This window comes from Arvicola amphibius, chromosome 3, assembly GCF_903992535.2.
Source record: "Arvicola amphibius chromosome 3, mArvAmp1.2, whole genome shotgun sequence".
NCBI lineage: Eukaryota > Metazoa > Chordata > Mammalia > Rodentia > Cricetidae > Arvicola > Arvicola amphibius.
Window position 1 is genome coordinate 108016095 of NC_052049.1, and position 26168 is coordinate 108042262.

General features: G+C 38.5%; 2 protein-coding genes across 2 annotated transcripts; both read right to left on the reverse strand.

Moving 5' to 3' along the window:
- Positions 1–6742: 6742 nt before the first annotated feature.
- Positions 6743–7687, reverse strand: LOC119810358 (olfactory receptor 4D5). Its single transcript, XM_038323801.1, has one exon. It carries the CDS (start codon positions 7685–7687, stop codon positions 6743–6745), a length of 945 nt encoding a protein of 314 aa, XP_038179729.1.
- A 12088-nt stretch (positions 7688–19775) lies between these two features.
- Positions 19776–25782, reverse strand: LOC119809360 (olfactory receptor 8D4-like). The gene is made up of 3 exons (XM_038322195.2): positions 25772–25782; positions 23309–24239; positions 19776–19970 (listed from the first exon to the last, which is right to left on the reverse strand). The coding sequence occupies exons 1-3, from the start codon at positions 25780–25782 to the stop codon at positions 19776–19778; spliced, it is 1137 nt and encodes a 378-aa protein (XP_038178123.2).
- Between the last annotated feature and the right edge of the window lie 386 nt (positions 25783–26168).

The window sequence follows — 26168 nt, forward strand, 5'->3', positions numbered from 1 at the left end:
TCTTGTCACAAGAACACAGCTTTGACTCAGTCTTCCCCAACTTCCAGGTCTATCTTCCCACGCTTTCTTATCACATTGTCTCTGAGTTTTAAGAAGAGGAATTTGTCATACAGATGTCCAGTTTATGACTGAGCACTTCACAGAAGCCTGTTCTCTGCATTTTGCTATGTTCTGAGTTTGTGTATGAAGTACTGCCACTATAAAAGTAAACTTCTCTAATGAGGTCTAAGAGTATATTTAGAGGACAGTTTGATACTATGTCTATTTAGGAAAAGAATATTAATAGGTACATCTCTAGGACCTGTAACCTCCCCAGCCTTTAGGGCTAGATTTATAGTAACAGGCTTGAAGCCATCCTTATAGTATATGTCTTAACTCCAATCATAAGACAATTGGTTACCATCGTAACTTAATTCATACCACTATTTACCATATCTTTTCATGCCAGTCATTACTGAAACTCACATTGCTTACAGCCGAGTAAGAGTGTCAATGATTTTTCCCCCCAGAAGCCTACATAGCATCTCCCAGTACTATGAAAAGCTAGCAGGAAGAAAGTGTCCTTTCAATACCAAATTGATTCCTCCATGTTCTGTAACCAATGTGTATGATGTGTGTAACAATAAGGACTTACCACTAAATTCTAGAGGTCAACCAAGAGCAATTACAAAAGCTTATGTTGTTTTGATGGTCCTTGAGACAATTTTTTACTAAAAACTTGAGATTTTTATCTGGCAATCTATAGCTTCTGGGATGAGCCATATCTCCTTGGAGAATAGCTCCAATACATAGACTTGTATGAATATGTATAAATGCAAATAAATATATTACATACGTTTGTGGAGCTTACAAAGCAGTAGATTTCCATAGGGGTTTCTCAAACATCTTTAGGTTTTCCCCAAGGACCTATGACCTATCTAGACTCAGGGTCTTGGCCTCATTGATAGTGTCAGGTATGGATTCCATCTCATGAAGCAAGCCTTAAGTCCAATTTGAATGTGATGTGTTACTCCCAAAACATGCATGCCACTCTTGTACCAGGGGCTTATCTTCCAGGCAGCTCCTTATTATAGCTGCCCAGATTAACACCTGGGTGACACTGATGATTCATTCCTCCTTTGCGAGAGTGTATAACATTTTTCAGAATTATGAATGCTAGCCAGTGGGCATGAGTACCAACAAGATCTCGCCATGTTCTACAATGTAAGTGTAGCACAAGGCCTGCTCTACACACTATAGTACGGTTCGCAAGTTGGGAAAAGGCCTGGAGATTGAAACTCACACAGATACACAGGTGACACCAATAATGCCCCCTTTATTGTGTTCCAGGGCAGCTTATATAGGGTCTCCTTGACTAATGTCCATCCCCGATAGAACCCAATCTCTGGACATGCAAGACAAGTTGTTGGCTCAGAGCAGCTACAAGCATAGGAAAACAAGGCATGGGGCCACAGGAAATTCAGGGTCTGGGGGTACATGGTTCCCAACAATAAGTATATTGTATCATCGGCAATAGCATCTTACCATCAAGATGTGGAGGACAGGGGCTGGAACAATGGCTCAGAGGTTAAGAGCATTGCTTGCTCTTCCAAAGGTCCTGAGTTCAATTCCCAGCAACCACATGGTGGCTCACAACCATCTATAACGGGGTCTGGTACCCTCTTCTGGCCTGCAGGCATACACACAGACAGAATATTGTATACATAATAAATAAATAAATGTTTAAAAAAAGAAAAAGATGTGGAGGACAGGCCCTAATTAGTATCACCATTGTCAGGGAGCTAACAACTAAAAAGGGTATAACCCATTCCAAGTACTGGGAGTTTTATTTGGTAATATGAGATATCTAGTTGGAGCATTGTCACCCCTATGATATTTAAACTCGTTTTATATATGTATGTGTTTTAAGAAGATTCTATAGTCATAGACCTCTATATAGCTATTTCAAAGGGCCTTTATTATTAGTTGTCTCTCTCCATACCCTCTCTTCTACCCTTCCTTCCCATCCCCATCCCCATTTAATCCTTCAATTCTAGTTTCCCCTTTATCTCTTTCAAAGAGTATATTTTTTCCCCTTCCTTAAAAGATCCCCTCCTCCCTACATCTAGTCCCACACTAACTACTTAACCTCTAACAGTATTCTAAATTAAATGCACATATCTAAATCATAAAAGCTAACATTCATATAGAAGAGAAAACACGCTGTTTGTCTTTCTGAGTTTTGGTTACCTTACTCAGTATGATTGGTTTTGGCTCTTTTCTTTGCCTGCAGATTTTAGTTTTCTTGACAGCTGAATAGTATTCCATTATGTAAATGTATCACATTTTTAATACCTATATGTTAGTTTATGAACATTTAGGCTATTTCTAAAGTGTGGCTATTATTAATAAAGTAAGAATTAACATAAATGAGCAAATGTATCTATTGTAAGATATAGAGTCCTTCGAATATATGCACAAAAGTGGTATAGCTGGATCTCACAGTAGATCCATTTTCAGCTTTTTAAGGAGCTGACACACTGATTTCCATAGTGGGTGTACCAGTTTACACTCCCAGAAGCAAGTCGGTGTACCCTTTCCATGTATCCTTGCCAGCATGTGGAATCGTGTGTTTTATTAATCCTAGCCATTCTTACTGAGGCAAAATAAAACCTCAACTATTGTTAATGTAAGTGATTTCCCTCTTCTGTCTGCCTTGTACTGATTTCCTTATTACACTAACCATTCTTGTAATCTTTCTGAAGTCTTTTCTGAACTTACTTGTATTATTGCAATTATTGTTTTGAATTTTGATACGGAATTTCATCTTTTTCACTCTCACTGGAGTCTATTGCTGCAGAATTAGTAATTTTTGGAGATATCATCTTGCCTTAATTTGTTATGGTTGTATTTCTGAATTTGAATTTGCATAAATGGAATTAAGTTGTTGTTTTTATTTTTAAATCAACTATAGTATATCAGTGAAAAAAAGTCTCAATGTCCAACTGGTACTAGTTTATACTAGCATTGAGACGTTGTTTCTTCGCCCTGACTGTAAGTTATATCTAACCAAGCTAATTCTTCAACTCCTATCCTCAGGGAACCAACTTCTCCTCCCAAATTTGTTCTCAGAATATAATATTAAATGCAAAAGCAAACACAATCAAGGTATATATTTTCTATGAAAATGCAGCAATAACTAGTTTACATTGCCATTTTGACCCCAATGTTTTTGGAAGCAAATAAACAAGAATAGTAGTGGGTTATTAGTTACTAAGGATAGTAACAGAAAGGAAATAAGCAGAGCAAGATCAGTGGATTAATATTGAAGGAACAAAGGAAAATTATAGGAAAGTAAATAAATCTACTCCCATGTAAGTAAATAAATACTATTCCCATGTAACCATATTGGTGGACACAGCTCAAGCTAAAAGTAACGTGGAACAGAGAAATGTAATCAGATGACTTTAAACAAGCCAAGGTCTCAAGAACTAAGACAATGACATCTCCAACTCCATTCCAACCTACACTACTCATGGGCCAGCTGTTAGTTACCGTGCTCTGCTGGGGGGACTCTAGTCTTCACACATAGATGTGCTTCTCTTCATGGGTACTGTCCTTCCGGCCACCCCTGTGTCAGACAAGGTGCTTGTCATCAGACTCACAAGAGACCACTGTCCTGAAGTCTGCACAATGGCTGAGCATAGGAAAGCATGCTCCACTTGTGCCTCAGATCATTCAGTGATGTTCATGGTCTGTCGTAGATCTCTTTAATTTATATCTACATATCAAAGTATCATCCCAAGCTGCTCAACAAAGATGTCTCTGTCCTTAATTATGTCACACTCTCCTGAACCACTCACCTTCAAGCTCTATGGAAGACAAGGTAATGCCTTGAGTCGTTGTGGACTATTAATGTAAGATGTGTTACATTCACTTATGTGATAGACCATTTGTTTAATGATGCAAAGATATGTTGCATTCTTTTATGTTGTGAAGCTGTGTTACTTTGCCTGTCAAAAACACCTGATTGTTCTAATAAAGAGCTGAACAGCCAATAGCAAAGCAGGAGAAAGGATTGGATGGATTGGCAGGCCGAGAAAATGAATAAAACAGAAGAGTAGAGAAAACCCTCCAACTTGCCAAGCTACATGCAGGTCATGCAGCGGGCTCCGGGATCCTAGCTTTCATTAGTCATCATTCTTGCTTGAAGAGGTTTTAGTGACGCATCTGCCTTTGAGTTGTGCCCACGTCCGTCAGTAATCCAATAAGTGCAACATAAATTGGACTTCAGTGGTCCGTCTTCAGTTGCCTCTCTCAGGTAAACAAGTGTTTGCTTACATTTCCCCAGTAAAAGTGTCACACAATATATATTATTCTGCTGAGCAATTATAAAACCTTACAATTTCTAAGTTTATAAATCTCTTTGGATTCCCCAGTCCCATAAATTTAATTTCAAGTTTAGTTCTGAATCAGGTGAAAGGCAGTCATTTAATTTCCAACCAGCTGTGTTGCTGCCAGTTTACTCTGATACATTAATTTTATAGTCTACCAGAACCATTTTGTAGTTCACAGGGCCAACATTTTGAAAGCAATAAATAAAACTGTGTAAATAGCCTCCTTAAAACATGTATTTATTGTGCTTTCTGTTTCAAATATTTATTGCGTGGCTGACACAGGCAGGCACAAAATCTAAGTCTTGCAATCAAGGTAACAGTCATGAGCCAGGTGTGAGTACATGCTTACAATCTCTGAATTTAGGAGACTGACACAGAAAGATCATATGCTTGGAAACTACCTAAACCATGTAGCAAGGCTTTGTCTCAAAAATAATGTCATGAAAATTCCCTGTGCCATGCACAGATGAATGGTGACTCCACCCATATATATAGACATCACCAATTGGACTCAAAGGTTACAAAAAAAAAACAAAAAGGAGAAGGATTTGAGAGGGAGAAGTGTTTAAGGAATCTTAGAAGACTTCAGAGGGATCTGGGATAGAATTATGATACACTGTATACAAGTGTGAAGTTTTCCAAGGAAAAAGTACATAACTGGTTTAGTATTTGTTGTTCTTTCTCAATACCATTTCCACATGTAGTGTCTAGGCCTGAGTAAGTCAGGAGAGCATAGCAAAGAAACTCCAAAGCTTCTGAGGTTAAAGGGGAGCTGCTAAGGATGCTCATGAATCTTCTCATTCCACCCTCTGTCTAAGAACCAGAGAATGAAGCGCCAACACAGCAGTCAACCTCCACTCTGGACAGCCTGGAGGACAGCTAAGCTTGAAAGACATGTGGAATAATAAGATTCATTCATATCGGTTGCCTTAGTTACTACTCTTCTATCGCTGTGACAAAACTCCATGACCAAGGCAACTTACAAAAGAAAGCATTCAGTCTGGGCCTTCCAGTTCCAGATGGCCCATGATCATCACAGCAGGGATCATGGGAGCAAGGAGACAGGCATTATGTTGGAGCAGTAGCAGAGATCTTAAATCTGATTCAAAAGTAGGAGGCAGAAAGAGAACTAACTCAGCATGCCACCGGCTGCTGACACCTCAAAGTCCACCTCCAGTGACACGCCTCTTCCAGCAAGGCCTCTTCCAACAACCACCTAGTCCTTCCTCCTTCCTCGATAGTTCCATCAGGTAATTGAGCCACCAGGGGTCATTTTCACATAAACTACCCCATCAATGTTCTGGGTGTTAGTTCCCTAAAGTCAATTCTTCTTGGCCATCTGGAACTGTAAGCCTCCAATTAAATTCTTTCTTTTTAGAAGTTGACCTGGTAATGGAGTTTTGTCACAGTGATAGAAAAGTAGTAACTAAGGCAACCGGTATGTATGAATATTTTCTCCAAACATCCTCCCCAATCTCTTAATCTTCATGTGTTTAGTTCAAGAATCGCCCTCCCAGTGTGCCTCATTCTCCAAATACCACATACCTAATCCAAGGTAAAAAGCCATATTTGCATATTTGTGTTTTCCAGAAGGGCTGACCCTAAGAAACAAAAAGAAGTCTTAGATACAATGTAGGATTTAAGCTTAAAAGTGTAAAGACCTAGGTTCAATTCCATAAATAAGCTGAATACTTAAACAAGTTATTTAGTATCTCTAACCAGCAAACGACTCATCTTTAAAACTGATGACGGTACATAGTTCAGATAATATTGAGGGAATTAAAATAGAATATAAATATAAGCCACTACATTCAATGCCTGTCACACAGAGCTCTCATCAAGAATGATGATGATGATGATGATGATGATTATGGTGAAAACAATGGTTGTGATGATGATAATAGCAACGAGGATATTAAGAACAATGGCAACGGTGATGATGTTAATAGCTACGGATTTAAGAAACTATGAGAGCAAAATTAACTTGCCATGGTAATTTTCTTTCTTCATTGACAGTCATTCAGCTTCCTGAAATATACCTAAGACTGCACATTTTTTTTAATCACCTGCCTCTAAGAAACTGAAAAATATCCTCTGAATTGTAGAGAAGAAATATCAGGAAAGGGTCACCAGCTTCATTACTTGTGCTTGTATTGCAGTGTCAGCTGGCACATTCTTATCATGGTCAGCATCACAGCCATTGTGGAATGTGCTCTCTTAATTGCTACCTTTTCTTCCTAGAAGGCACATACCAGTTCTGGAATGTAATTATGCTTAAAAGCAGTTTTTAAGCAACAGGCCTGGAGTCTTATCTACTTTATGGATCTTCTGGGTCATTTTTCAGTCCTCAAATCCTGGCTGAGACATCAATGCTCTGAGGGACCAAGAAAATCCTTCTGCCTCCTCCACAGCTTCTTCATGGCCGCAATCACTTCCTTATTTCTCAGGGTATAAATAGCAGGATTCAGCATAGGGGTGACCATTGTGTATAGCACAGAAACTGCCTTATCCATGGGGAATGTTCTAAAAGGCCTTGCATAAATGTAGATGCAAGGCACAAAAATTATAGTCACCACGGTGATGTGAGAGGCACAAGTAGACAGGGCCTTGCTGCGACCCTCCCTGGAGTGACTTCGAAGCATCAAAAGCAGGGCTGTGTAGGAGACCAGCAGCACAAGAAAACACATGAGAGTGACCAAGCCATTGTTAGACACCATCAGAAGCTCTAGAACAAAGGTGTCAGTGCAGGCCAACTTGATCAGCTGTGGCACATCACAATAGAAGTTGTCCAGCTTGTTGGGACCACAAAATGGCAGGTGTATAGTCAGTCCAATTTGCACAATGGAGTGGACAAAACCTCCTACCCATGAGGCTGCCATGAAGAGCCCACAGACCGTCTGGTTCATAATTAGTGTGTAACGCAGGGGCTGGGAAATGGCAATGTAACGGTCATATGCCATGACAGTCAGCAAGAATATCTTGATGCCGCCAATGAAGTGGAAAAAGAACAGCTGGGTCAGGCAGGCTCCGAAGGAAATAGTGGGGCTGTGTGAGAGCAAGTCAACCAGCATCCTGGGGGCGGTGATGGAAGAGTAGCAGAAATCCAAAAATGAAAGGTTGCCTAAGAGAAAATACATAGTCGTGTGCAAGCGTGGGTCCGAGGTCACTATGGCCACAATAAGAAGATTGCCAGTGACAGTCAAAAGATACACTGCTGAGAAGACAGTGAAGAACAGGAACCGAAGCTCCCATACCTGAGAGAGCCCCAAGAGGACGAACACTGCCACCTGGGAATGGTTTGTTGGGTTCATCTGCCCAATATGACCTGGTAATGGAGCCTGTCAAGGAAAATGGACATATTCATTAAAAGAACTATAACTTTCTGAAATAATTCTGTCTGTCCCTTCTGGGGCAAATGTCCACTATTTTATTTGACATTAGAATCTTATAAATATATGACTCAGCAGATAAAGATACCTTCCACAAATCATGATGAACTTGAGTTCAATTCCCAAAACCCACATAGTGGGTGGGGTGGGGGAGAACTCCTGCAAGTTGTCCTTTGATCTCCACACGTGTACAGTGCGAAATGTGCACCCACACTCATATACAAACACCAGTAACACACACAATCAATTGATCAACACACACAAACATAAAATATGTTTAAATTTTAAGCCATATGATTATAATGGGTTCAACAGAGCACCAAGTATTCTACAATGCTGGTCAAAGTTCAAGGAACTAAAACACAAAACAGTACTGACAATATGGCTGACTTTGTAGAACTGGAAATAAGTCGGCCTTTAGTTTGAAAGCCCAATGGATCCCCACATGCCGAACAATGCCCATGGGATGACGTAGTTATCATTTATATTCTCAAACAACAACAAACTAAAGGTTACACTGCAACCAGGAATAAACATTCTGTGGCCTTCTATGCATTTATTTTTTAATCTGACATATGATCATAGAAAAGCATAATAGGAATCCATTTCCTGACTTAAATGTTCTTCTTTAAATGTGATTTTTCTTCTTTTCGATTTTTTAAAATAAATTTATTTATTTGATTGTTTGTTTATTTGTTTGTTTGTTTGTTTGTTTGTTTTACAACCCAACCACAGTTTGTCCTCCCTCTACCCCTCCCTGCTCCCCCATCTCTCCTCTGTTCACATTTGCCAGTCCACTCCTCCTTAGTTTCTGTTTAGGAAAGGGCAAGTCTCCCACGTATATCAGTAAAATATGGCATAACAAATTATAGTAAAACTAAGCACCTCCTCATGTATTATGGCTGGGCCAGGTGAACCAGTATGAGGAATAGGGTCCCAAAAGCCTGTAAAAGAGTCAGAGACAGGCACTGCTTCCAATGTTAGGAGTCCATCAAGAGGACCAAACTACACAATTGTAACATATATTCATAAAGTCTAGGTCAGCCCCATATAGGCTCCCTGGTTGTCGGTTCTTCATTATTTAAGAATACATAACCTTTCTTTCTTATATTAACAAACATGTAGCTTGGCGAAGGGCAGGTGAATATAAGGATAAGGAAATAAACCTTACATGAACCATTTTGCCAGCATTCTTTGTGTGGAGAACTTTGATTCCTAGCGCCAATATAACAGCTGACAACTCTCCTTAATTCCAGTTCTCCTGACCTTCCCAGGGGCCAGGAACTCCCCCAGATGAGTAGGCACACATGCAAATAAAACATTAATAGGCATAAAATAAAATAAATAAACCTTAAAACTTATTTTAAGTTCTACAAGTCACAAACTTTGGAGGAAAATGAATATTGGGTCTGAGAAAGAGAAAATAATTAAGATTTAAAGGAATTTATTTTTATTTTATAATTGTATAAAAATTGGAAAACCATAAAAAGCAGAATTTTAATGTGAGGAAATTTATGCTATTATCATTCATTCCGAATACATTATTAGGTTAGTGTGTTCGCAGAGTCCATCTGCAATACCTTTTCTCAGATATCTTCTATTTTATTATGAATTCCCATCAGTCAGCTGTAGGCTGTTTAAAATAAACTCTTGCCACTTAATGAAAAAAACAGTACAATAAAAGGATTGTAAAGTCACAGGTAAGACAAGATAGAAAACAATGTTCCTATTGCTTTCTCTACAACTAGATAAGAAACCACATGAAAAGAGAGAGTTTTCTATCTTATGGCTCTGGGGACCCCAGAGAACCCACAGGTCCTGGGAAAGTAGAAGGGAATGCAACTAGAATGTTAAACCCCCTCCCGCAAGCTTGAGAGTGAATGTTAATTCCAAGGATATTACTCAAGGAATAACTTTTACTCATATATGATACGGGAAGAGAAGACTGTAATGGAAACTTTAGAATCATTATCTACCCCAACATTTGGAAACATTTCAAATAATAGGAGTGTTTCTATATACTTAAGTATTTTACAGGAACTAAGATGTGAAATATTTAAATGGCTTTTGGAATTAATTTCCTCATATGACTAACAGAAGTGTGAAAGATTATTTCAGTTTAATTTAATTTCAGTTTTAAATGTAGCTCTTTCAGTGATGTATTTCTTTGTGCTTTACTTATTCAATGTGTATATATTAAGCACCTTCTACTTATTAAGCACTGTACTAAATGCTAAAGTCTTTTAAAGGGTAAGATCAAATACCTTGCTAAGCTGATGTCTTAGCCGCTGTTCTGTTGATGTGAAGAAACATCATGACCATGGCAACCTATTTTTTAAAAAGCATGTAATTGGGGTTTTCCTTACTGTTTCAGAGGTTAGTCCATTATCATCACACAAGGGTATGGCAGTGGGCATAGCACTGGAGCAATAGCTAAGACCTATGTCCTGACTTCCAGGCAGTAGACAGAGAACAAAACTCTGAGCCTGAGTGTGGGCTTTTGAAATCTCAAAGACCCCTTCCAGTGACACACTTTCTCCAACAATGCCACAGCTCCTAATCCCTCTAAACCAGCCTACTCCCTAGTGACTAAGCATCCAAATACATGAGCCAATGGGAGTCATTCTCATTCAAACCACGCACTTGGCATTTGTTGCACACCATAATCCCAACACTTGAGAGACTGCCACCATAAAATCATGAGTTGAAAGTCCAGAAAGACAAATATCACATGTACTCACTCAAAAGTTTTTTTTTTTTTTTTTTTTTTTTTTTTTTTTTTTTTTGGTTTTTCGAGACAGGGTTTCTCTGTAGCTTTGGAGCCTGTCCTGGAAGTGGTTTTTTAAACATAAAGCAAAGAAAAATCAGCCCACGAATCATAATCCCAGAGAATCTAGACAACAATGTGGACTCTAAGAGAGACATACATAGATCTAATCTACATGGGAATTAGAAAAAAACAAAATCTCCTGAGTAAATTGGAAGCATGGGTACCTTGGAAGAAGGTTGAAGGAGAGGGAAAAGGCAGGGAGGGAGCAGAGAAAAGTGTAGAGCTCAATAAAAATCAATTAAAAAAAAAAAAAACTCAGCCTGAACTGCAACGTCAACCTATGGATGTACAGAGTAAGCCAAAAAAAAAAAGGTTTATCATGTCTCCAAATCTCCAACTGTATAACACCATGCATGGGACTGTCAACAGCTGACCCCTGAGTACCAATCTTGTTTTGTCTACTAAATAGTATACTTCCTCACACTTCACACCAACCTTCCTAAATGGCCAGAATTTGACACTTAACCCTTGATTCACTTCCTATGTTTCTTTATTAAGTTTTTGCATCTTGGTTTTAATTTGATGAAATGTTTTAAATAGAGAAATAATTTGGGACTTCTACTGCAAGTTTGAAAACACTAGGAGCTTGAAAGTCAATGTTCAATTTTAGAAAAATTCAATAAGCTGAAAGTCAGTAATCAGTCAGAGAGATGAGATTGTAGGCCAAACAACCCAAAAAAACAGATATTTGGAGGGAAATTTAACAAGTATGCATAAGATCTACATGAAGGATATAACAAGTTAATAATTTTTTAAAAGTTCAAAGGAAAAATGAATTAAGACTATTGAATTCTACAGTCATAGTAAACCTTGACAGCATCAAAACTTCAGTTCCTGTCAATTTGATCTATAGGTTCAATGTAATCCCAGTCAATACCCCCAATGAGTTATTATATAGACATCAACAATTTGAACTTGTGGTTTATACAGAGAATCAACTCATGCTGAATATCTAACAATATTTAATGAGAACAAAACTGGAAGACAAACACTAGCCAGTGTTAGGTAGCACTGTTAAGCTGTGGTGTTCAAGATGCTGTTACATTGACTAAGAAAGAAAATAGGCCAATAGACTAGGAGAGATATAGTAATAGAAGAACACATGTTCTTCTCCAGCTCACATCAAAAGCTCTCTAAGGAAAAACATGCTACATTTCAGAATACATAAATTAACAAATATAGAAGAATATAAATCACACAGTATGTGGTTCTATACTACAAAGAGTTAAGCTACAACTCAATACTGGAAAATAGCTATGTTTTCCCAAATATTTGAAGATTAAACAATATTTTTAAGTGACACATGGTTCAAAGAAATCATAAAAGAAATAAGATTTTCAGAAACATAACATCTTAAAAGGTAAAAATAATTTATTGTAACACCCGATTCTGTGTTACCCCCTCGGTACAGTTCGCGTGCCACTGTACCTTACGCGAGTCGGACAAGGGCCTGGAGATTGAAAGAACACACAAAGAGACCTGGGTCATTCGAAAGGAGATCAGCCGAATGCCATTTATTTAGCCTTGGGGAAAATCTTCTATACCCCACTCCTGCCCAAGGAATTCCACCCAAGCAGGTGGGAAATTGCTATATCTAACTGATGCACAAGGACTTCTGCCCAGGCAGGTGGGAAATTACCATACCAACAATAGATCAACAATGCCCTACAGCAAATCACCAGGAGGGGCAGAGGGAGCACAGGAACAAACAGGATGCTTAGTCATCTGACCAGAAACTGTCCTCAAGATGAGCCCCCGGAACAAGGGCAGACCCGGGCCCTACAATTTATCAAAATGTGTTCATCAAAGGCAATGTTCAGAAGTAAACTAAAGTATTAAATACATGTAGGAGAAAATAAGAAAATTCTAAGTAAATAAACCAAGTTTCCACCTCAATAGAGAAAGGCTTAATATGGAGGCCTAAATAAACTGATGAAAATAAACTTTAGTACAACTAAAACCAGAAAACCAACAAGAAAAAAGAGTGAAAATCAAACTGGTCCTTTGAAAAGATAAGTTACTAATAAAAAAGAAAAATTAAGAATAAATTATTATTAAAATTACCAGACTTTATAAGATTCAAAACAATTCATACCATTCCTCACAGAACTACAAAATAAAATTAGCACAGAATCACATAAACAAATAAATAAACCTTATTAGATAAAACAATCATAAGCACAAAAAACAAAACAAGAATAATTACAGTACCAGACTTTGGAACGTACTGTGCTGTGAATCAAAGTCTCAAGGTATTAACATAAATACAGACATGTTGACCAGGACAGAAAAGGCTAGAAATAAGTCCACGTGAGCAAATTCAACTGCTCTGACAACAGTACAAAGATGCCTTGGTAGAGACAGTCTTTTTGAAGGGGAAAAAGAACATATCACGTATTAACACTAATTAAAGATGATTAACACACTTTACATAATGAAACACTATTAGTAAAAACTCAGAGGCAGAAATTGAAGTTCAGCCTAAAGGTCAGAAAAGCAAAACAGCCATCCACTGGCTTTTACTTCTACCTCAGTCTGAAATGACTCTCCTGCCTTGAGGAATCTCAGAATGAGACAGAGACCGAGAGCTGTCTCCTCCTGTTTTATAATCCTCTCTAGTTCTGGGATTAAGAACGTGCATCACTACCCCCTAGTTTCTATGGCAAGCTAGTGTGGCTACTCAGATTACAGATGTGTGTCATTGATGCCTGATCTCTAAGGCTGGCCAGTGTGGCTAGTTTACTTTTTTTGATCTTCAGGCAAGCTTTATTTATTAAAATACAACCGAAATGCTACGACAGCATAGGAACTAGAAAGTGAACTATAAATCAGAGTCTTCCTTCTACATCGTTAAGATCCAACTGTGCAAAGATCCAACGGCTGGATCCTGCTCTGTGAGACTGGAACTTTCTCTACTTTGAAATACATTGTCTGTTTTTTCCCCTTGAGAAGCGACCACCAGTGGCACCTGGTTAAACAGCGAGTTCTGTTGGGGAACGATGAAACTGTTCTAACCAGAAACCTGAAATTTAAGGTTCTGTGAAACATGCTCCAGAGAAAATCCCTTTCAGAGCAAAGATAAAAGCCCCCACTAGGATGGTCATGTAGATAAGACAATAACAATCCCACCTGCCCTAATAAGCCATGTCATGTTTCTGGTCATGACCGAACCTAGAGCAGAAATTTGAGTTTTGTGCTCATCAAATAGCTTTTCCTTTTATTCTGGGTGCTGTTGAAGTTCTTTTGGGGGAAGGGTTAAATCCTTAACATTTTCAATAAATTTTCACAGGAAAATCCACATGCAAAATAGCACCAGCCTTTGCCTCCCCGGTACAAACATCACATCAAAACAGATTCAAGACTTGCATGCATAACTTGCAACTATAAATCTGCTTCAGGAAAACACCATAAAACAATGAACTTGGCAAGGACTTTGGAAATGATACCAAAGGCATAAGAAGAAAAAGTAGGCAAATGAGATTAAACCAAACTAAAATCTTCCCAGGAATGGAAGCAAGAAATAACCTCAAACATAGAGGAAATACTTGTAAGCTGTGCATCTGACAAAGGTTACCGTCAAGAACATACAGGAATTCTGAGATCTAATAATGAAAAGAAATAGTAACCCAAATAAAGCTGGACAATAGCAGGGCATGGTGATTCATTTTTCTAATCTCACTACTTAGGAGGCTGCTGCAGGGGAATTACCACAAGTTCAAAGCCGGACTGAATTATACAGTGAGTTCCAGGTTATCCTGAACAGAGTGAGATCCTGTTTCAAGATATATAAACAAACAATTCTCAAAAGAATACATACAACTATGCAAAGAAATAGTGGGAAATATTCAATATCACTCATTATCAGGAAAACAAACCAAAATTTCTCTAAGATTAACCCCACTTCAGCTAGTATAACGGAGGAACAGGAGCAAACAGAATCAAAGTACATCATGTATGAGTGAAAATTCACATGAAAAGTCATCATTTTGTACGATTAATATACTTCAATAAAATACAATTAAAACGAAAAGTGAATGATTTTATGTTATATTTTGAGAAGTTACTACATCATAAAACTAGTGCTTCAAGTTTATTGTCAAAATTTTATAGACTCCTTAAAGAAGGTTTCTATCAAATCTTCCTTTCTTCAGGAGGAAATCACTGTGTGTATATTAAACATGAAAAATAAATTCCAGTTGGAGTAAATGCTTTAATTTAAAACCATATAACGTAAATGTTCTAGAAGAAAACGCAGATGCCATTATAACATTGAGGTATGAAGGTGTACTAAGAAACACATGAAAAGGCAAAGGTCAGATGAAACAATGGAAAATGTTTTCTCCATTTCAGAACTTAGGACGCCATCATATGAGGAGCAAATCATAAATGGAAGATACAAGTTTGTGAAAAAAATCCACTGGGTTATAAGAAAAACATGGGATTCATAGCAATAAAATATAAAGAGTTTCCTCAAAGCACTAAGAAGAAGCATGTAAACAAAATTCACAGAGAGGTTCTGATAAGCATGAACATCATATATTCAACTCCAAAATTGGCCAAAACAACAATGTCTTGTTTTATGCATCTTTGAGATAAGAGTTTTTAATTTTAAAACATTAGTGATTGTTAAAAAACAACACAAGGAGAGGACAAGGATGACTGACATAATATTTAAATGTGAACCACCATCACCTAGAAAGTAGTTTGGGAATCCTATCCTCAAAATTCAAATCAGCATACATTTTGAGTTTGGATACATTTTGAATCCACAACTCCACTTCCCCATATCTGACACTCAGAAGCCTTAATAAATATGAAGAGAAATCGGTGTACTTTAATAAGTACAGCCTTGGTAGCAGAAAAGTATAAATAATTAAGTTTGTAAAGAAACTTTTAAATAAATTAGAAGAAGTTTGAGAACAGTATACAATATGCAGTGCATAACATGATCGCTTTCTGGTTTTGAAAACTTTGGGTTTTTTTCACTGTTAGTAGAGTGCAAATGCGCACTACTGTTGTGAAAATCTCAGAACTGATAACAGTGGTTACCTCTGGACAGGCAAGCAGCATCCATCAGAAAGATGATAGAACAGAGAATGCCTGTGCTTTATTCCATTACATGCACTTATTTTGATTGTACATAATTGGATTAACTTACTACTTATGTAATTAAAAGCCAAAAATATAACTAACCAGTTGGAGCCTTTTATTTCTCTTCTGAGCGACCTTACATTTCATGCAGTGTAACTCTGCCCTATTGTCTCTGGCTAAGTGAGAAATGCAATTACACTGGCTGCCAGGAGAAACACTAGCTAGTTGGAATCTAGTTGGGATCTACATCTAGAACACCAAAGAAACTGGGGATATCTGCTCATGGGATTGTTTTAAAAATATATGTCACTAAGTCCATAATTTTTAATGAAATAAGTATGCACCAATTTGCTACGTTATATCTGAAAACAGGTTCCTACAAATGAAGGCTCTGGCCACACATTGCCGAGCGTGTCTAGCACACAGTGTAAAAGAGCATCTATTTTCTGTACCACGTGTTTTATCACCTGCCTCTCATTTTCCTGAGCTGAAATGTTCTGCTAATCTCTCCAGCAATTCCCTTTCTCTCCATTCATTCTCTTCTTTCCCCTCTTTCATATCTGACCACCTCAATTTAGTGCCTGTGTCTGCCCATCTCTTGTGCCCATGTAATGATTCCTCCATTCCTGAAAGGGATTATTCTAATGTAGGTCTTCTGTGATGCTTCCTAGGCAAATTACAGATTCTTCTAGTAAAATTTTTCTGACACTAAGAAATTACTTTTTTGGCTAAATATATCACACTAAAAATGTGGGAATTAAATATAGTCAATACACATAAAATGTTAAGAAAAAACAACATATTTCATTTATTGTATATCTTTTATTACAAAATTTATAATAGCTACTATTTCAAACTAATGGACAAAGGACACCACTTTAATGTCCAATATGGTCAAAAATATCCATAGTCTCAGATATCATCAAGCAATAAGTATTGGCCATTCCACCAGCCTGTAGCATCTTAAATGCAGACTGTCATTTCCAAATCAGAAAAAAATCTACATGACACATGAAAACACATCAATCCATTACTAAAGGAATGGGTTTATGGTGGAATCCTCAGTGTTAATGGCTAGTCACAAAGAAAGTAAGCTCTTTTCTTGTGACTCCTTTGATCACACCACCCTTTCCCAGTGACTCCTACTTCATCAGTCCAGAGATGAATCACAGGAGTACGAGTGGAGACCAACACTAATGTTTACAGTTATCTCACATTAATAAACTGTCAAATGAAATTCTTTCTTGCTCACATGCCTGCTTTGGAATATGGCAGGGTGAGAAGGTCCCCTGTTTGGGGTCTCTTCAAGCCTAGCTCTGCTCTTCAATGAAGAGTCTCCATTCTATACATGCTCACCTCCTTTTGTACACTGAGGCATGTCTTCTACACTACGATCCAGAAAACAACAGTTTCTCCTGTGTTGTAACTTCAGCACAGAAGAGCACATACTATGTCACCCTTTAGCTTTGGGAATGGAGCCCTAAATAAAACCCTAGAAGTAATATCAGGAACACTAGAGAAGGGCCCCAGGCACTAAATGTATGACTTAAATTGGTAAGTAATAGAAGAATCCAATAGTGACCTTCGATAGAGTATTATGAGGCCTTACATCAGTAAGGGGGTGGCTAGAGAAGTACCCTAAGTAGAAATGTCACAATATCCAACACCACACAACTCACTTACATAAAATTGTGTGTTTGTTACTATATTTTCAACCCATACCAGAGGAAAGTTTCAAAGGACTATTGAAAGAATATTGAAATACAGATCTTTGTGAGTTTGAGGTCAGTCTAGACTACAAAGCAACTTCCAGGACTATTACACAGAGAAACCCCATCTCAAAAGTCCAAGCAAGCAAGCAAGGACTGAAGGAAGGAAGAAGGGAGAAAGAAGAGCGGGGATTGTAGGAAGGAGGGAGGAAGGAAGAAGGGAAGAAAGAAAGAGAGAAAGAGATAAAGAAAGAACGGGAGGGAGGGAGGGAGGGAGGGAGGGAGGAAGGAAGGAAGGAAGGCAGGAGAGGAAGGAAGGAAAGAAAGAAGAAATGATAGAAGAATGCAGTAGATAGTAGATAGGCAATTTAAAATCTGGGGAAACGCTGGACAGTGGTGGGGCACGCCTTTAATCCCAGCACTCAGCAGGCAGAGGTAGGCAGATCTCTGTGAGTTCTAGGCCTGGTCTACATACAGACTGAATTCTGGAACAGACTCCAGAGCTACACAAAGAAACTGTATCTCAAAAAAAGAGAAAGAAAGAAAGAAAGAAAGAAAGAAAGAAAGAAAGAAAGAAAGAAAGAAAGAAAGAATAATCTGGGGAAACATTATAGGAAATATTTGCTGAAATTCACCTAATGAAAATCTTGAGTTACAATGAGCCTATGCTAAGGTTATTCTGTCTAATAGAGGAACCCTGAGCTATATATTAGAATACATAATGGTCAAAATGCTCTTTGTTCAATAAAGAATAAGAGCAAAATTAGATATTGGCAAGCACAAAATGAAAGTTAACTGCATTTTAAAAATAAATAGCCATAACATCTAAAACTAGAAGATCAGATACTATGAAACTACTTCCATAGGGAAAAAATGTGAAATAATATGTGGCATTGCTCTGACAAATGAATTTTCGGGTTTGACCCCAAAAGTTAAACGAACAGAAGGGAACTCACAGGACTAAGATCACATCAAACTAAAAAGCTCCTTCACAGCAAAGGAAGCAGAGAGCAGAGTGAAAAGTCAGCCCATGAAATGAGAGAAAGCCTTCCTAAGCCATCATTTGGTAAGGGTTTGCCATTAAAAACATGCAGGAATCTTGATTCCTTGCATATTATATATAATTATCACATTATATGTAGTGAGTTCCTCAACAGCAATAAAGTAATAACCTGATTGAAAACTAGCAAGAGACCACCATAAAGATTTCTCAAAAGAAGGCACACAGATTGCCAGTAGACACCTGAATAAAATGTCTGACATCACCAATCACTAAGGAATGTCAAATTCAAACCACCATGAGATACTGCCTCGCATCTCTCAGAACTGCTAGTATCCAAAAGAGGGACAAAAGTCTCAAGAATATAGAGAAATAAAGTTATTAGATACTTTTGGAAGAAATGTATGCTAAACCTATTATGGGAAAACTGTGCTGTTTTCACACACAAAAAATAAAAAGAACAAAACAGATAGAGGAAAAGAGGGGGAAGGGAGGGATGAGGGTGGGAAGGTGACCTAAAATGAAAAGGATTAGTCCTGAGCTAGGCAGAGGATACTGTGCTAGTACCCTGGAAAGAGACATGTCAGATTGCCTGGCAGCAAGAATGGAGTCTACATTGATAGTCAATGGGGTGCAGGAGCATGCCTTGACGAGAACTGCTTAGCTATGTACAGCTCTGACCATCTTCTTAAACCTACTCCTCATGCCAGCAACCTAAAGACTGACTTGTAGGGTCACAGAATTCCTTTGTTCCTTTTCCCAGTATGACCGTGTTGAATAAATACACTTTTTATGCCTTCACTATGTAAGAGATAGTTTTAAAATACCAACTAGCAATTGGACTTCTAGATATTGATCCAAATGATTCAGAATTAGTATGATGAACAGACATCTGCATATCTGTATTCATAGCAGCTATGCCTGTGATAGCCACGTTACAGAAACAGCATCTACCAATGGATCCATGGATAATGAAAATGTGGCATGTATTCACAATGAATACTATGTAGCCTCTAAAACAAGAAAAATTCTGTCATTTGCAACAATGTGTGTTAATCAGAAAGAAGACGTTATGTTATACGGAGCAAAGCATAGTCAGAAAAGCACCAGGTCTTCACTTATGTGTGCAATCAAGAGCCGTTAAACTCACAGAGAGTGGAAAGATGGTAACCAGAGACCAGAGTAAAGAGAGAGTCAGAGTTTATGAAATTTCAGTTTGACAGGAAGAACAGATTTGTGAGACCCACAGCACAGCATTGTGACTATACTGAACATTATACATAGGCATCATAGCTCATTGCCCCATGAATGCATATGATTATACTTTGTCAATTTCCATAACAGTATTAGCTAAATAACTGTTAAAAAGGAGTTGCCCTATCATTGTGCCAGCCATGTTTCAAGTGTTCTAATGGTTCCACATGGCAAGCAGATGTTGTGTTCGTCAGTGCAAACAGATAAAGAAGTGCTTCTGAAGGAACCATGCTGCAGTCTCTCCCCACCACAGTGCTCCAGGTGACTCATGAAACAAAGCTGTGACATCAGCCATGACTCCTCATCACTGTCTTCCTCACACTGAGCAAAACACAGGCAGGAGCTACAGATGACTTAGTGCCTGACGGGAAACACTTGGAAATTCAGCCCCAAGTCAGGAAACAAGACCGTTCGTCTCGAATATCAGAGGAAATACTTACTCGTAGTCAGCAGCCTAACAAAAACCCCTACCTATGGAAGCCATGTCACAAAACTTGAATTCTCATTCAGACTTTGGACTAAAATGTATGTGGCCCTGGAAAACTTGATTAATTTTCTCTTTAGATTTGCTGAGTGCAAAATGAGAATCATAACAATATACCCAATTTGCCTCAGTGAGCTCTTTAAGAATAAATAAGGCCTAATATGTAAAATAGATGTAAAGTGTTTATGCTTTTCCAACCCCTGCCTATTAGGCCTGCCCAGCCTTTAAAAAAATGTATTATAATTTTGTGCCCAACAAATAACAAATATAAATGTGTTGGATCATGCTTATACCTATTCTGGATGCATAGTCAAAGCAAATACAAATTCATATTTACATAAATCTACAGGCTGAGGGCTGATCTACCTGAAAAGGAAATTGTCCATAAACAACCCACTGTGACAGATAAGATTAAAATGGGATGGGAAGGACTTATTACTTCATTGTGCCTGAAGCCTTTTCTAGACTTGATGAGGCCTCACTGTAAAGTCTTATTTTAGAAATGTGAGTGTAGAAGTTAGATTTGAATTGGCATGTCTTTAGCATACATTTCTATGTGTAATCCTGCACACACATGTGTGAGGTGTCTGTTTCTTTTAGTTCAGTGAGCATTTCCTTCTCTGAAGACTTTGTGTAGAGCAGAGAGGCCACCATAGGAGTAATAAAACCGAGCATAGCCATGAGACCTGTAATCCATCACTTGTAAGACAGGCGTCGGTTGAGGATCAATCAAAGCTGTACACTGACAATATGATACCCTATATCAAAATAATAAGAATAATACCTCTTCATTCTTTACCTTCTTAAATCATATTTTAGGTGAAAAAGTAAAGAAATAATGACTTTTGTGAAAAAATTAAGAATTGGGAATAAGTTTTATAACTGATAGATATTTATACAGGATTATAGATAAATGCTATCAGAAAAGTAGTCACCTCTATGCAACCACAGTGAATTTCATGTTTCCTTTACCTCAGATCCTCCATTCCTGTCAGTCTTCGGTTCTCAATAGCCGTGGTATTTCACAGGGAAACTCACACTGCCCTGGAGGCAACACTATCTGTACGAATGCTGACTCTAGGGGTGAACACCTGGGCAAATGTTGCTAATTGTTCCTGGTTGACTCCCCCAAGTGTCGGCACTGAGGTCAGCCCTGCAGTTTTCAAAACTGTAAAGTGGAGATAACATTTGCTCTTTCGGGGGTTAATCATGAAATTCAGAAATATAGAAAAGGCATTTAGCCTGTTGCCAAGAAGCAGGTTAACAACAAATATCTTGAACACAAGCATGTGCCTGACCAAATCTTGTAATTTGGAGGGGATAGTTAGTTGCCAAAAGTAGAGCAGGTAAGAGATGGGCAGTTTCAATTTCAAAGAGAAAAAAGATTAAGAAAATGTGCATCCTTGCAGAATATACATGGATACAGCTAAAACGTCTGATTTGGAAAAGAAATCTGGATAAGAGACAATAGAGATATGCAGACAAGGGGCAGACAGAGTTCCAGTTGACTGTTAAATAAAGGAGTCCCTAATCTAAATGAGGGTTTCTGAAAAGGAAGACAGGAAATCAAACCTCAACTTTAATGTCACCTACCTGTGGCATTTGAATATTCAGTTTAAGTAATGATTTAAAATTAGCTATTCACGTTACAAATAATTAAATCTATATTAGCCAACAGGCATTTCTATTTGAAAGGAAACAAAGTAATTTTAATCTTATTTTTATCCTAAAAATGATCTCTCTCTCTCTCTCTCTCTCTGTCTATCTGTCTCTCTCCCGCACACACACACACACACACACACACACACACACACACACACACACACACACACTTCATTATGAAATTGTTCAGAATAGTGACCCAGAGAAGTGCAATAACACAGAGTCTCCAAGGTCACTTAGTAGCTCAGCCTGAACTAGATCCTTCAGTGTGCTTTCTGGTGGCTAACTGCAGGTTCAAACCCTCCCAATGAATGAGGAAAATCTTAAGAAATACACTAAAAAGCTGTGATTCACTCACCTATGGCTTCCCACATGATATTACTGTAGAAATTGTTGATACATAAACTTGGGTCAAAAGATTGCAGCAGGCCCTCAAGAGGGCTTCGGGACTTGAAGGTCTATTGCAAAGGGATTTTGGCAAAGCAGAGGTAAATGCCAGCTGTGGGGCATGAAAACCTCACATGCTGTCCTCAGCTAAGTGTCACTGGGGACCACACCAGGGACAAAGGCATGGAAGAACAGTGACCCACATGTACCATCCCTGAAGGATAAATTAGCTATGCTCCAGCATCTCCACATCATAGCTCCATAATTCAATAAATAAAATTTCCAGGATTTAAATTTCCCCAAATTCCTTTCTTTATATATTTATTTTGTGTTGATCATTAACCCCACCAACCTATTGAATGGATTAATGATATAATACCAAAAAATAAATTAAAATAAAGAAGTCTACATACCTAATACAAATACACCTCAGTATAGGTTTACTTTCCTGGTTTCTGTGCTTGAAGCCAGGTCCTAATTCATGAGTGGGTGCTCTACCACTGAACTTCATTCTAAGTACTGTATTTTTGCATTACTATCCCTGTTGAAGGTTTTTAAAGTGCTCCAGATAACTGGGGAAATTCAGTGTATGTTAATAAGGTAAATTTTCTGCTGCAGGAAACACTCAATCATGTTGATATCTTAGAAACTTCTCTCAGAAAAGGCAAAAATCGGTGCTGGAGAGATGGCTCAGCCATTAAGACCACTGATGCTCTTCCAGAACTCCCGAGTTCAATTTCCAGCAACCACATGGTGGCTCATAATCATCAATAATTGGATCATCTTGATGCCCTGAAGCGTATATGCAGACCGAGCACTCATGCATTTAAAATGTACATAAATTAAACAAGAAAAAGGCAAAATCAGTAGAATGTTGGTTACGCTTTATGTATTTGTACTATATTGTTGCCAATTAAAAAAGTACAAGTTACCAGTTTTCCATGATTTTCAGTTGTATTCTAAACTCAACTTTTAATTTGTATTGTAATTGTTATTAAAGATAAAATTGTAATATAGTACCATAGATAACCTCAGCTCAGCTCAGATTACTCTTAAGGAGTCAGGGTATAAACATTTGCATATAAACATGATTAGGAATACATAAATACATCTCAGTAAAAAGCACATTTATTATGAAGATATTTTTTTTTCTCACAAGCTTTACCAGTGCATTTTTTACTTCCTTGTTCCTCAAACTGTATATCAGTGGATTTAACATAGGAATCACTGTGGTATAAAACACTGAGGTCACCTGCTCATGGATGAGTAACCCATTTGAGGTGGGTTTCAGATACATAGACATGAGTGATCCATAAAATATAAGAACAGCTGTGAGGTGGGAGCTGCAGGTGCTGAAGGCTTTGGACCTGCCCTCTTTAGAGTGGATGCGGAGGATACTGGTCAGGATAAACCCATACGATATGATGATGGTCAGGCTGGTGGCTACCATGTTAAATCCACCAATGACAAAAATCAGAAGCTCATCAACGTAAGTGCTGGAGCAGGACAGTTGAATAAGAGGGACAATGTCACAGAAATAATGTTTAATGATGTTGGATTTGCAGAACGATAACCTTACTATGCAGCCCCCATGAATGAGAGCATCAGTTATGCCCACTGAAAAGACAGCAGCCACCAGGAGAGAGCAGACCCGAGGGGACATGATGACAGCATAGAGCAGAGGACTGCAGATGGCCACATAACGGTCATAGGCCATGGCTGCCAACATGTAGCATTCAGAAATGGCAAAAATACAGAAGAAGAACAGCTGAGCCATACAATCAGAATAAGAGATAGCTTTATCCCTGCTGAAAAACCCCACCAGCATTTTGGGGGTAACAACAGAAGAGTAGCAGAAATCTAAAAACGACAAACTACTGAGAAAATAGTACATGGGGGTATGAAGTTGAGAATTCAGCTTGATGACCGCAATCATGCCAAGATTTCCCACCAGAGTGACTATGTAGATCGCCAAGAAGAGACAGAAAAGCGGCAGCTGAAGCGCTGGCTCCTCAGTTAACCCCAACAGGAGAAACTCAGTCACCATGGAGTGATTTCTTAAGCTCATTTTCCTCTGAAAATTTGTAAAGATGAGGGGCGGTAAATGTCAAGTAAGAGAGAATCCGAGTTGATCTCTGGTCCTCCAGAGCCCAGGTGTTTCCAGCTGTGAAAACAAACACTGTGTTATGAAATTCAAAAGGGGAAGCATCTACATCGGAAAGCACCTACTACCATCAGTTTTATGAATCACCAAAACACTTCACCATCTCCTCCTGGGCCTCAGATTCTTTAGGCAAAAGCCCAAACATCCCACCCCAGAATCTAGGACAGGAGTGATGCTCAGCACTGTGAAGGCTTTCTCCTGTAGCCCAGCAGCAGAAGTGCATAACAAAGGAAAGGAGCAAGACTCTTCTCAAAAATACATGTGGCTGGGGCTCACTCTAGTTAGCCCGCACTCACGGTGGTACCAGCAACTATTTTTTTTTTTTGCATGCTTGGTTTTCCAGCATTGATAGCAGAATATTAGCTGAGTGGAAATATTAATGGGTATTGCGTGAAATACCATTATTAGAAACACCCAATGAGTTAGCATAAAGATTCCTCAGTTCTCCAAAAGAACTAGGTAGAATAAATATTTCCAAACATATTAAATGATAGGACACTTGGGCACTTTTTTATTATACGTTGTAACAGTCGTGTAACACTAGAAACAAGTTCTTGTGTGTGTTTGAAGTATTTTTAAGTGGGCTATATGTGGTTTTCCTGGCTGGAAGCTGATTCTCTTCACATTATGGATGATGGGAGAATGCTGAGCTCTCAAAGCCTTTTCAGCCTTCTTGATGTCAGCTGCTGTCTGGGTTCAGACTTCATCACTACTGCTTCTGCTACTCAACTCTGAGACTGCATCTCTGCCTGAAGGCTTCTGAACAGCACTTCTTGTCTATTCCTCTCCTCTAATAAAGTGCTAAAATGATACCATCTTGAAGTGGCCTGCCCTCAGGTCAAACGGGGCCTTGTCTCTGAGGCCTGACTGCATTCGCCTTACTGTTGTGCTGCCCTCAGATCTTTGTCTGGACTCACTCATGTGGAGGCCTTCTCAGGCTTGTGTATACCATTCTCTCAACCTCTTCGGTTCTGGATCTGTCCCCCTCCATGGCTTTTATTCCCTCTTGGTTTCCCATCAGTCACTAACATTAAGGACAAGACACTATTCAGCTACCTGAATTTCCAAATATGCAGAACATTCTTATTTCCCAGAATCCTCTCTCTTTCTGAAGAAATGGAGCTTAATGACATTCAACAGGTATTCTCTTAGTGGGGCTCAATTCTGTGAAGCACAAATCTTTTGTATCATGAGCAAATGGAGGTACCCAGTTGCCTTTGTCCTGTTACAGAAACACCTGAGTGTCTTCATTTCCATGTATCCCTTCCCAGTTATGGTGCACATACACACAGTAGTCATATAGTGGCTGTACAGAAAGACAAATGAAAGGGGTGTTCAACAAGTTCATATTCTCAGGTTTTGTTTTGCGTTTAATCGCATAGATGTTTCCATACCAATCTTTAATCTCTCCTAGGGGTCACAAACCCACTACCCATTCTCAGTACATATCTAATCCTCCCACACAAGCCCCTAGTCTCATTGGTCTTTCTATCCAAGTAAAATGCATTCACATTTCCTGTTCCTTCTGATCAAATCAGTTCTCTTTTTTTTTTTTTATTTTTCCTAATTCCCATGGAAATTTTAGGTTTGTGTCCTTTCTCCTCAAAATGGTCCGTTGCCCATCAGCATCCACATCATTTGGGAACTTGTTAGGACAAATCTTAAAACACAAAGTGCATTTTAATTCATGGTGCATATCACATCAAAGCATCCACACTTAAAGTGTTCAGTAGCCACTTATAGATAGGCACTATCTTACTGTAATTATTTCTAAATATGAAGTCTCCTTATGAACACAGAGAGTAACAGAAAGCACACTGCT